The sequence below is a fragment of the Barbus barbus genome, assembly GCF_936440315.1.
Source record: "Barbus barbus genome assembly, chromosome: 25".
NCBI classification, from domain to species: domain Eukaryota; kingdom Metazoa; phylum Chordata; class Actinopteri; order Cypriniformes; family Cyprinidae; genus Barbus; species Barbus barbus.
In genome coordinates this window covers 4,605,235-4,618,912 of record NC_136753.1, presented here as the reverse complement: position 1 = coordinate 4,618,912, position 13,678 = coordinate 4,605,235, and the positions used below count along the sequence as shown (strand labels likewise).

The 13,678-nt window shown below is 36.1% G+C and overlaps 1 protein-coding gene across 2 annotated transcripts; it reads right to left on the bottom strand.

Moving 5' to 3' along the window:
• Nucleotides 1–8,832: 8,832 nt before the first annotated feature.
• LOC306845204 (uncharacterized protein) lies at nt 8,833–12,723 on the bottom strand. Of its 2 annotated transcripts, none has more exons than XM_079377861.1 (2): nt 12,562–12,723; nt 8,833–11,904 (listed from the first exon to the last, which is right to left on the bottom strand). In XM_079377861.1, the coding sequence occupies exons 1-2, from the start codon at nt 12,697–12,699 to the stop codon at nt 10,792–10,794; spliced, it is 1,251 nt and encodes a 416-aa protein (XP_079233987.1). In that variant the 5' UTR covers nt 12,700–12,723; the 3' UTR covers nt 8,833–10,791. The 2 variants fall into 2 exon arrangements, with proteins under 2 accessions (XP_079233987.1, XP_079233988.1); XM_079377862.1 differs by having other exon boundaries at nt 10,616–11,904; nt 12,673–12,721.
• Nucleotides 12,724–13,678: the final 955 nt, after the last annotated feature.

Genomic DNA, 13,678 nt, shown 5'->3' with positions numbered 1-13,678 from the left:
TACAGTCATGGCCAAAAATATTGGCACCCTTGGTAAATATGACCAAAGGTGGCTGTGAAAATTAATCTGCATTGTTAATCCTTTTGATCTTTTATTTAAAAAATTCACAAAAATCTAACCTTTCATTGGAGAATAAGAATTTAAAATGGGGGGAAATATCATTAGGAAATAAATGTTTTTTTCTCTAATACACATTGGCCACAATTAACGGCACCCTTTTATTCAATACTTTTTGAAACCTCCACTTGCCAGTTTAATAGCTCTAAATCTTCTCCTATAATGCCTGATGAGGTTAGAGAACATCTGACAAGAGATCAGAGACCATTCCTTCATCCAGAATCACTCCAGACCCTTTAGATTCACAGCTCCATGTTGGTGCTTCTTCTCTTCAGTTCACCTCACTCATTTTCTACAGGGTTCAGGTCAGAGGACTGGAATGGCCAGCAGAAGCTTGGTTTTGTGCTCAGTGACTCATTTTTGTGTTGTTTTTGAGGTTTGTGTTTGGATTATTGCATGGTTGGAAGATCCAAAGATGGCCCATTATAACATTTCTAACAGAGTCAGTCACTTATTGATTTTTTATCTGTTGGTATTTGATAGAATCCAAGATGCCGTATGTCTAAACAAGATGTCCAGGACCTCCAGCAGAAATGTAGGCCCACAACATCAAAAATACAGCAGTATATTTTATTGTACACATGGGATACTTTTTATCCCTGTGTTCACCAAACCCATCTTGAGTGTGTGCTGCTAAAAATCTAATTTTTTAGTTTCATCTGACCATAGAAGCCAGTCCCATTTGAAGTTCCAGTCGTGTCTGACAACTGAATATGCTGGAGTTTTTGGATGAGCAAGGAAAATTTTTCTTGAAACCCTCCCAAACAACATGTGGTGATGATTTTTTTAAAGGTTTTCATACACCGAGACTCAACTATTTTCTGCAATTCTCCAGTTGTGGTCCTTGGAGAGTCTCTAGCCACTCAAACTCTCCTCCTCACTGTGCATTAGGATGATATAGACAAACGCCCTCTTCCAGGCAGTTTCGTAACATTTTATATTGAAACAGGAAGCCATAGCTGGATAATTTCATCTACATAATCACGCTGGTGTGCTCAAAATTGTGAATATGAATGGGAATATACTTTAGATATTTTACTCATAAAAATTTCTAGGGGTGCCAATAATTGTGTCCAACGTGTATTTGAGAAAAACATTTATTTCATAATGATATTTCCTCCCATTTTAAATTCTTATTATCCAATGAAAGGTTAGATTTTTGTGAATTTTTTTAATAAAAGATCAAAAGGATTAACAATGCAGATTCATTTTCACAGCCTTCTTTGATCATATTTACCAAGGGTGCCGATATTTTTGGCCATGACTGTATAACTCATAATAAAATAATAATAATAATAACTAAAACTGAAATAAACATAAATAGTAATATCACAAAAATGAATAAAAAATGATAAAAGCACATAAAAAGTTTTTTTTTTAAACTAAAATTAAAAATGGAAATTCTAATATAATTCAGCTCAAAACAATATTTGATGTCCATGTATTTATGGTGAACAGCTGTTCAATAAGCGGTATAATGCAGTCAGCTGTTATCACAGAAATGACCCTTTTCACATTTCTGTGTTTGGAATATAAAATGCAAACATCAAAAACAAAACTTAATATTTGCTTAATATACTATAACATTATTTGGTCTAGGTGGAGGCTCCTATAATTATGAATAAATACATCCAACAGCTCTAGACTGATTTGCCTGTTACTTGTTATTCTCACTAGAAGGTACTTAAAGTTCTTATGTACCAGATGTAACAGATGATCATCAAAAATGGCAAAAAGCATATACATATATATATATATATATATATATATATATATATATATATATATAATGGGGGTGACGCATGAGCCTACTGTCCCCTTTGAGAGGCACCTGGCATCCTCACCTGTCCCCTGTGAGAGTCTATAAGCATTTTTTGTTTTTCACAATCTCACTGTCCGTTCTCTGCGCTGGACTTTGGGGACACAGCATGAGAAAAGCTGAATGTATGTGCGTTTGATGCAGCTTCCTGTCCACCTCCATGCATTCTCAGCCTTCAGGATCATGTTACATTTTGCACATCCCCCACAACAACAGCACATGCTCTATTCACATCAGAATAGAATTTCTGAAGGAGATAGCTTGGCAGCACATAATGTGAAGGTTATCTATATAATGCATTATAAAGGAATCCAGAATGCCTTATAGTCTGTAATCTGTAAATAGTATTTTATTCATTAACCCAAATTTGGAAAATTCTGTCATTATTTAACCGCCCTCATGCCATTTCAAGCCTATTATGACTTTTTTCATGTGGATCACAAAAAATATTTTAAAGAATGTTCATGTCCAAACCTCCTCTAAACACTTCTGACTTTGACTGTATGGACAAAAACAAAACAAAACACTGAGACGTTTAAAAAAATATTTTGTGTTCCATAGAAGAAAGACAGATATACAAGGTTAAAATGACATTAAGATCAGTGTAATCTCTTTAAAGACTTTAAATCTGACTGTTAAATCTGTAAGTCTGTCATTTCTCCGGAAGATCAATTACAGTTTTGTACGATTGTTTACACACTAAAATAAAAAGTTCCACACAATTTGCAAAATTCTACTCCAATGAGCAAAACACCTCCACAGATTTGCACAACATTACACACAATGTCTGCTTCACCCTTTTTGCAAAACATTACACAGTGATTTGTAAAACTCTACACACATTTTCACACCTTAGACACAGATAAGGATTGTGAGGTTACTTCCTTGTCATTATAAAGCCCCGGATTGCCAATGACCACACTAATGAACGAATTGGATAATCACATCCACCAGGTGTGGAAGCATACATGTGCTAATTTGAAAACGCAGCACTCAGGTGTGCTATAAAAGGCAGCAGGTGAGTTCACCTGTCTACACCTTCAACAAAAATGGAAGGAGCTAGAAGAAGAAGAAGAAGAGTAGGAGTAGGAGTAGGAGTAGGAGTAGGAGTAGGAGTAGGAGTAGGAGGAGGAGGAGGAGGAGGAGGAGTAGGAGTAGGAGGAGGAGGAGGAGGAGGAGGAGTGGTGAGAGGGCTCAAAGAGGAAAAGGAGGTAGAGGAAGAGAAGGAGATAGAGGAAGAGGTCTAGAGGAAGAGATAGAGAAGGACTTGAAGAGTTGATAGAACCTGAACAAAGAAGACGAGGACCAAATTTGACTCAAGAAATCCGTGCAACACTTACTGACCATGTTATCAACCATGGACTGACACTGATGGAAGCTGGACAAAGAGTTCAACCAAATCTCAGCAGAAATACTGTTGCGTCAGTAATTCGGACATTTCATCGAGAAAACAGGTAAGCTAACCACACAGTACATTGAAACTGAAGCTTTCTGTACTTATCAATATTGTTTACTGTGACACTTGACATTAGGCTGCATGTGTATTTTTTATTTATATATTTGTTTTTTTTACATAGGATTGAGGGTCGAGGACACCAAGGTGGAAGGGGCCCTATGTTCACTCGTGCACAAGAGGCTGTATCAGGCTGCGAGAAATCCAAGCCAATATCATCAATGATGACCATATTTTCAATAACATCCAACGAGCCTCTCTGTCAACATTAGGTCGAATCCTCAAGAAAAATCAAATATACATGAAGCAACTGTAGCGGGTACCATTTGACAGAAATTCAAAGAGCGTGAAACATCTGCGCAATGAGTATGTGGAGGTATGTATTGTTCATCTTACTATGGTGTGGTATTGTGCACTGCTCATAATGTTCTGGCACAAAAAATACTGTGCAATAGATATTGAATAGCATCTTATTGTCTTTTACTGTGTTTCAGAGAGTCTTGCAAATGGATGCTGCAGAAATTCAACATGAATTTTATATATGTGGATGAGGCTGGATTTAATCTTGCGAAAACAAGAAGAGGGAGAAATGTAATTGGACACCGGGCAATCACCAATGTGCCAGGGCAGCGAGGGGGTAACATCACCCTTTGCGCTGCTATTACACAAAATGGGGTCCTCCCCCACCATGCAAATCTGGGACCCTATAATGCAAATCTAATACTTGCATTTCTTGACAGATTGCACGAGATTGTCACGGCATTAAACCAAGTGGACCAGATGCGGTACATTGTCGTTTGGGACAATGTCTCATTCCATCGGGTTGCTCTGGTCCAGAATTGGTTCCATGAGCACCCTGAATTTGAAGTCTTATACCTTCCCCCATACTCCCCCCTTCCTGAATCCAATAGGGTTTTTTTTTTTTTTTTTTTTTCTCAGCATGGCGGTGGAAGGTATACGACCTGCGGCCCTATGATCGTTTGCCCCTCATTCAGGCCATGGAGCAGGCCTGTGATCATATCGAAGCAGCTTCTGTGCAGGGGTGGATTCGTCACACGAGGCAATTCTTCCAATGGTGCCTTGCCAATGAAAACATAGCCTGTGATGTGGATGAAATCTTATGGCCTGATCCAGCCAGATGGAGAGATGATGAATAGTTACAGTATTCGTGTTGCTTTTACAGTAGTTTTTCTTCAGAGTCAAAGTGTATGTAATTAATGCAGTCATTTTTATTTGTCTACAGATTTTATTTGTTTCATTGATTTCATTGTTGGTTGATTACTGTAACTGATTATGGTAAGAAATACTGTAAGTATTGCAATAAATACTTGAAATATTCAGTCTGCAGCATCAGTGTTGTGCAGTGCTTGGCAAGTTTATAGTAGGCCTATTTGTGTACATTCTCCCTATATCGCAAACTAATCATGAAGAATGTTGTGGGTTTGTCACTATTTCATCTAAATTATCCCTTTTTTTTTTTTTTTTAAATCACAGCAGTGTGAAACTGGCTGCAATAGTGTCTGATCATTGAAGACTGTGTTGGTTAAATGAAAACTAATAGCATTTTCACAAATGTGTATGTTTTGACTGAAGTGTGTCATTTTGCAAACAATCTAGGAATTATGCAAATTGAGTGTGGTGTTTGGATAATTGTGACTATATTTGGAAAAAATTAACCCGGTTTTCAAAATTGCATGTAAACAATTGAAAAACTGTAAGAATGACATTTTTAATAAAAAAAGAAACTTGCATGGGTGAATCGATCGCTCATAATAAAATGCATTTAGAATAGATCGGCCTTGTAGATTTACTGTTTCTAGGAAACTTAAGTCACTCCAGAGGGCACAGAAAGGTGAACGCGAAGCATTTTTCACAAAACATACATAAATTACACATGTGTACGGTTACATCAACAAATGTGGTTATTTATGTGTCAAGCTAAATGACACCATTAAAATTAATAAGTTCAAACGCCAATACAGAACATTTGTAAGACTATAAATCAGTTGTTAACAAGAACAACTGCTTGAGGAAATAAATGTCCTTGTGACTGATTGTTTTTGCTTTGATTGCTCTGAAACTATTTATTTCCATTTCTTTATTTTGTCTCGTTCACCTCAGCTAGCTTGCCCTGACTTGCTGGAATGTTCTCAGAAACAAATCCGCCTCAGGAACGACATCCATGCAACAAGAAATGACGGCCACAGCCAATTTATTAGAGCAAATGTCTCATTTCACCTGGAAAATCAGGCACGGCCTACAGCTTAGCGCAGATGCTGCAAAACCAGATCACAAGGAACAGAAGGGATAGAGGTGGGAGATCAAGGGAAAGAGAGAGATAAAATCAGGAAGTGATGAATGAGGGAGAGGAAATCAGAGGAGATGGATGGCGGTAAGTATAGATGAAAAGAGGAAGCGAGTGAAATACGTCCTCCAGGCATGTGCCCCAACAGCTGTTGTTCTTACAGTGTTAGCTTTGTTGGCGCATGTTCATATAGTTGTCCTACTCTAAATACCGCCTATCCATTCATATGCCTGAATGACACATTACAATAGATATAAAAATATAAATAGGCTTTTTTATTCAAAAACAAAAATGTTATAGACAGATACTGAGACCCCTGTAGGAATCCCCATATGGACTCATGTAATTAGTGGGTAGAAGTAATGGGAAGAAATAGACAGAAATACATAAAGAGAGAAAAACTGAGAGGTGGCTGACCCTGGACACTAGCTCAAATATATCACAGTTAGCCATCTGTGCTTCTGTCTCCCACTTGCTCTTGGCTAATCAGCTACACGAGGCAGACAAACCAAAGAAAAGTCAGCAAGGACAGGATGTTAGTTCATACTGTACGAGCCCTATAGACTGTCATTCACCCTCTGCCAATATACGCCTACATCCTGGGTGAGTGCGTGACATCCTTCCACTGGCGAGGCCAATGTCTACAATGTTGTGTCATCTAAAATTCCACATTAAGCAAGTGACAGCTGACAATACCAAACCCTGTCAGAGGTACAGGCTACAATGATGTAGAATAGATGATGTGGAGATTAAAACAGGGCACAAAAGCATAAGGTTGCTGATTGAATCTCTACAAATACCACATCGGTGAGACACTAGATGCTCAATGTGAAAAAAAGTTCAGCTCAATGGAAAAGAAGAAAAATACTTTTATAAACTGTTAAATGGTCAGCTGTAAGCTAATTTGCTATTGATGACAGAGCGGTAAAATTACATTATACATGTACTAATGTAAGATTTATTTTTTATTTAATACATTTATTTAGCAAGGAACTATTAAATTAATTAGATATTAAACAGTGTATTTATTCATTTGTATATTTCAAATAAATTATTTTGAACTTTCTATTAATAAAAGAATCCTGAAAAATGTTTCAGTTTCCACAAATATATTAAGCAGCACAACCGTTTTCAACACTGATAATAATAAGAAATATTAACAAATCTGCATATTAGGATGATATATGAAGGATCATGTGACACTGAAGCCTGGAGTAATGATGCTGAAAATTCAGCTTTGCCATCACAGGAATAAATTATGTTTTAAAATATTTAATAATATATTTTAAATTATAATAATATTTCACTATGAATGTTTTTACTATAGATTTGATCAAATAAATTAATTCATGGTAAGCATAAGACACTTCTTTCAAACATTAATCTTCTTTCAAATTTGAATCATATAAAATATGTTGTTACTGTACAAAATTATAAATAATGTTTTAGGTGTATAACAAATGAATTATCTTAAACTTTACAATAAAAATGTATACTAAAAATATAATATAATCATACATCACTATTCAGAAGCTATATATAAAATTGTCAGTACATTTGTTTTTTATTCAATCTGCCACAGTTCTTTACATGCGAGCTATGCAACAGGATTTCTCCTGATGCTAATGACTAATTATTCAGTTGGGATTTAGGCTATACCAATAACCGACCCCTTAAATCTTCTCTGTGGCCCCTACCACTGTATGCACAGCAAGTTCTTTATGAAACCAATTATTTTCCGCTTTTCTTGATTAAACGTGACCCTCTTGGAAAATATTGTGATTCTGTGTCTGGAAAAAAATGATACTGGCCTGTGACCTTGCATACCTCCCTCTGGCAGTGGCAGTGTTTCCTCCTGCATTGATTTTCATTTCAGTGCCGCGTTATTTAGGCTCCTGCTTATAGTCTGGAGTCGCAGCCAAAACGAGAAGGAGCCAAGGCTCCACACCTCACAGACATCTATCATCCAGTATTTAAAAAGCAGATGGAATAAGAAATAAGACAATTAGAACAATCCAGTAACTCAGAAGCTTATCTACTACAACTTTGTCAGAAGTTCTGCACAAATACATTGTTGAATTGTGCAAAATGATATGAAATATGCAGCCAGTCATTAGATCTTACATCTGAAATAATATTTTCAACACCATTCAAAATATGTTCAATTTTTTTTTTTTTTTGGAACAAGGTCCAAGTTATTTGATATTAACTTTTTAACACAAGGGTCACCCTCCCTAGAGTCAATGAAATCTATATGATTATGATTCTTTTTAAGAGTGCTACTAACGCCAATATCCAAAGGCTTCACTCATTGACACAAAATGCAAGTGCTCATTACAACTGGCCACAAAAGTAAAAGAAGTAAAGAAGTGATACTACACTTTTTTTTTTTATATATAAATTTGTCCTCTCATGTCAGCAACAACAAATGAGTTGCTTCAAGTGTAGTCTTCTCTCAGAAGGTTGTGCTCTAAGTGAAATGAATGAAAGGTGTTGTGCTATAAATACATGTCATGCCTCAGGTTTAGAAAGTCTTCTAGAATCTCACTGTCATATCCAACTATCTGAGATATTACATTCTGGCTAAGATGTAAAGGTATACCATTTATGTTTGTTATATTACATCCAACGTTTTAAATCATATACTGCCACCTAAAGGCGAGCATCTGTATCAACAACTTTGGCTCCCCAATGGTATCCCTAAATCATCTCTCACAGAATATTTTAATTGGTCAGATTTTACAATGCTATTTAACAAAGCAAATAAAATTGGTTGGGTATTTTGTCTTTTTTTTCTAATAGAAATATCTCAGCATTTTTAGCATCAAGACGCATTTACTTGAGAAGGAATATGACTTGATATTATGTATTGTTAAGTAAAAAGTATAAAAATGGTTAGTTTTTGCTTAAAACAAGAAAACTATTTGAAAAATAATCTTAATTCAAAAGCAAAACAAGATTATTTGTCTTGCCTCATTCGCAGAACTAACAAATGTTGTACAATTAATTAAATTAAAGCCAAACATAAATATAATCTATGTTATTATTTTAGGTTGCCTCTAAAATAAAGGAATCACGACAAAAAAAATCAGAAATGTTGAATAATAAGTATAGTAATATATTATTATTTCTTTATTTCAGACCCATTTGGTCCATATCACAATAAAAATAGAATACACAAAAGGAGAAAATATACATACCAACATAAAATCACTTAAGAAGAAAAAACAAACAAATTTGAATTCCAGTGCTTCCAAAACAAGGAAGAATACCGTGTGTCACTTAATGTGGGATCATTTAAGGCCATTATGATTGTATTTCTTGAATCCCTTAATCAAATATACAGTAGCTGGTTGCGTAAACTGCTTAGTCTTACAATTTAGTAGTCTTTTTTTTGGGCTGGTCGCAACTTTATAATGTAGGTTGCAGAAAAAAAAAGTACAAATAATTTGAATAAAAAGTCTGATCACTCCCCTGACAAAACAGGTAGTTAGTCAAACTATTTATCAAGACAAAAACACAAAAGTAGCCCGACACCTTGTCACAAGAAGAACAAAAAGAGATCTGAGGTTACTTTGCATTCACTTTAATTTAAGTGAAAACAGTCTGACTGACTGTTATTGAAGTGGACTTTCAAGTAATATGCTGCTTTTATTATGTTGAATTCAGACTCTTCACCTGAGGAGGTGCTGGACCAAGCTGAATCATCCTTCAGCTCCTCTCATCCCCAAGAAAGCCTCTGGGAACAACCAGAATAAAGAAGAGAGATTCAAACCAGGAGCTGCTGGAATACTTGAAAACTGCTGATGAGCGGTTTATGGCACACGCCAAAGAACTTAATACTGCCATTCTTAATAAAATGGACGAAGCTATGAATTCTATGCTGGGACTATTGGGGCGTATGGTGGCACTGATGGAGAAACAGCAGGGAAACAAGCCACGAAGACAGGATTATTTTTGCCGATCCTTCATGACGTTGATTAAAAGGCCACAGATAGAAGAGAGCACCATTTACATTGATGTCAACAAGCATTCATCATGCACCATAAAGGACCCAACGTCAAGAAGACAATGAAAAGTAACGCTTTTCCAGAATTGGATTGTAATCACAACTGCACATGAGGCTGAAGGGATTATTTGCCATCTTGCTATTCTATGTTTTGGAGAAACTACCATGTAGTAACAGTAATGTTAATGTATGGGTCTGTATGTATATCATCAGTAAAGCTACATGAATAACTAGTTAAGTGGGCAACATTAATCAGTGTTACGCAGTATGTTGATGCATACATTGCTGTGAGATTGAAGTGAGAAGAAAGGTTGAGGTTGTTGTAAATTGCAAGATAACCCTTGTGAGCATTTTGCATGATCAGAATCTTTTTATTTATCACTTAGTATACTGATGTATTCACGTTAACACATTTCCGTCTTGTTTTTTTGGTGTATTTAATCTGTTCTACAGGTTCAAGAGCTTGACTGAGCCCTCACCATCAGATTTATTGGAATAAAAGCTGTGTTATTGCCTAATATTAATTATTGCTCCAAAGAACATGCCGTTATCTTGCATTCTGTGGTTTCTACTTTGTACAGACAGTAGTGCAAGGTCAGTTGTGGACTTGAGTGTTGGAATGCTAAAGGCCTTTGTGGCAAAAAGCAAGGAACGATCGATCAGTAAACATTTTAGGAAGGGAAAATGGCATGAAGGAAATGGCTCAACCACATTACAGGAATTTTTCATGTTAGTAACATGGTTAGAGTCCAAAAAGAAGGAATATTCCCTTTTCTACATAAAATCGCATTGACATACAGTATGTTGGATGGAGTTTACATTGCTGAATTAATATTGGTTACAAATGCTGTTAACCAAAAATTGTAACATTTGTTAGTTTACTTTGTGTGTTGTTGCATCATGTAGGTGTCTCAAGTTTGCATTTGTCTATTTATTTTACAACACTTTACATTTGTCAAATTTATTTGCATTTTTTTATTGTAATTCATTTTTGTAATAAATCAATATACACATAAATGTTGGAACATTCATTTCACACCATGAGCAAGTAAGGATCTGAAGAAAAACAATAGAAAAAGTTAATAAAATTAAACTGCTACTTGAATAATTTCACTGTCTTGTCTGTTAAAGTAGTCTAATAATGCCGCTCGTATATCTGTCCCTTCTGGTTGCCCGTGCTCCGTTAATGCCTGAACGGGAGGCTGTATGTTCACATGGATAGCGGAAGGGTCTTCATTGAAGTGGTCTCCACGTTCCTCACAGATATTGTGTAGCACACAGCAGGTCAAAACCATCTTCTTTATCAACTCCAGTTTACAGTCATTCCTTTTTAAGAGACACCTCCATCTTGCCTTTAGCCTTCCAAAACTCAAGTCCACAACTGACCTTGCACTAGTCAACCTGAGATTGAACCTCTGTTGCTGTGGGGTTAGTCTGCTCGTGTCTGGAAATGGCTTCATCAGCCAGTTTTGCAAGGGATAAGCTGAGTCTCCAATCAGGTAGTATCCAACATCACAACCAGAGATGTGTAGTTTGTTTTGGTTTAATGGGTGTCCATCATTCAACATCTTCCACAAATAAGACTGTCTCAGGACCCTTGCATCGTGTACGCTCCCAGGATAGCCAACACACAAATCCCAGAAAAGCCCTTTGCCATCCACTACTGCTTGCATTACTATTGAATGCCACCCTTTCTTGTTAAAATAGTCACGAGGGCATTTTTCAGGTGCTATAATTGGAATGTGGCTTCCTTCTATTGCACCCACACATTGAGGAACATTCCAGCGATTTTCAAAAACATCTGCCATCTCCTTCAGCTTCCTAGAATCGGGGAATTTAATGTGTACAGGCAGAAGAACTTTTATTACAGCGTTGCAGAAGTCCTGCACACAATTGAATACAGTGCTCACACCAACCCCGAAAAGCTGACTGACACTTCTGTACTCACTGCCAGTGGCAAGTTTCCAAAGGGCAATGGCAATTCGTTTTTTCACAGGTACACACAAGCGGAAATTGGTGTTCCTTCGTTCAAGCACATGCTTGAGACGACAACAGATGTACTCAAAAGACTCGCGTGAGACCCGAAAATTCTGGACGAACTGTTCTGGAGTGAATTCAGGTACAACGGTATCCCACCACTTGTGCTCTCGAGGATAGGACCACACAGCAGACGTTCGTCTTCTCGTGATCACCAAGGCTATCTGTTAAGAAAATTAAATTGTACAGATATTATATAATGCCAGCTTTCTGTTATAGCAATACAAATAAGGCTGAAAGTAAATATCTAAGCCAGGTCAAGGTTCCCACTATTTTTAAAACAACATGTTCTAGGTTACATTGCAAGACAGGGAACATACCAACATTGTAAGGCACACTTACACTTATGAAAATTCATATAAACACATTGTAAATCAGGGAAGCATTAAAATAGTACCTTTTTGACATGAATATAGTTATACTTTGTTTAAAACTTCAACACAGAAATAAAGCAAGTTTGCATTTCTTACATTTACATGCATGAATGTGACATTTACCCATCTAGAAATACGTTTACAAGGTCACACAAAAACAGTATATCTCCAAAAATTGATGGCAGGAAGTTATTAATTTTAAAACTATTAAAATATCCCACCATTTGTAAAAACATCCCAACCACATTTAAAGGTATAAACACAGTGCTGAATGTTTCAGGAAAGGGAAAACAGAAAACACAAAGATCCTTTTAAAAGAAATTGTATGTTTATTCTTTAATAATTTGTATAATTTAATTATAACGTAGCTAATTATTTTAAAGGACATCGAGGTAATTCCTCCATTGTTGGTTTTCCATCTTTAATACATAAAAAACAATAACTGACCTGTCGTCTTGAGCGTAGACGTTGTCTATGACATTGTCTTTGGACGGCATAAAGACATTGCATTAAATTACTTTGGATGTTAAAATACGTTCTTAAAACTAGAAGACAGACCTGTAAACAACGACTGAGGTGCGCCATGTTTGTTTGTGGGCGGGTACGTAGTCACGTGGCCGATTACGTAATCGCGCGACTCTCTCAAATCATTGCAAACGCTTGATTTTCTGCTGCAGTGAAATGCTAAAAATGTATCAATAATGCCTCTTTGTGTAAAATCTAACCCTAAAATCTTTTGGTTGATAAATGAGAACTACTTGGATAAATCACATTCACTATAAACCAGCACTGCAATAAATTGTGAAGACAAAATATCAGAATTATATATTACAAAGGCCTGACTTAAAGAGAGCTAATTGTTTTTTAGCAATTATTTTTATTTTATTTTTTATTTTAGTTGCACCTTGTGCAAATCACCAGTAGAGGACGGCAACACTCCATATCTCATCTAAAGAAAAAAACAGGCTTAACTTGATTGGTCAAAAAATTCACTTGTTCATTAAAACATACAAAAAAATAGCCTATTTCTCATTTTCACTCACATTTTCTATCAGTCAGCAATAATTATGCAATATTTTATAGCCTATCAGTCAGGAATAACTTTCAAAAAAAGCTGTTTGCTCTTTCATTTTTGTTTCACTTGCTTTTTCTGCAGTTATGCAGTCTGTGATGTTCATGTTAAGTTTATTATAACGGCATGAACCTTGAGAAAAGGTGGGGATGGTCACAGGTGACTATCATTACTGATAATTATCATCCTCCTGCACCTGCTGTCATGCACTCATTAAGTCTCTATATGCAAATTAGACTTTGTCTGCTGCCTAGTATAAAAAGTCCTCCTGGTTATTATGTGAGTTTTAATTAATTAGGTTAATGAACAACCAGTATTTCAAGACTGGCCTGAAGAAAGGACTCTTAAGTTTGGTGGAGGTGCATGGGGTATGGATTTTGCTTTGATTGTCAAAATCTCTTAAATTAAGCAGAAACTGTAAAAGAAAGACGAAATGCAACCTAAAACACAAAGAAAGCTGACTATGCATATTATTTAAACAATTTAGCAGCT

Coding starts and splice junctions, on each gene's coding strand:
- LOC306845204 (XM_079377861.1), bottom strand. CDS start 12,699: ATGGCGCACCTCAGTCGTTGTTTACAGGTCTGTCTTCTAGTTTTAAGA. Junction 11,905..12,561: donor GTCTACGCTCAAGACGACAG/GTCAGTTATTGT, acceptor TTTTCTTAACAG/ATAGCCTTGGTGATCACGAG.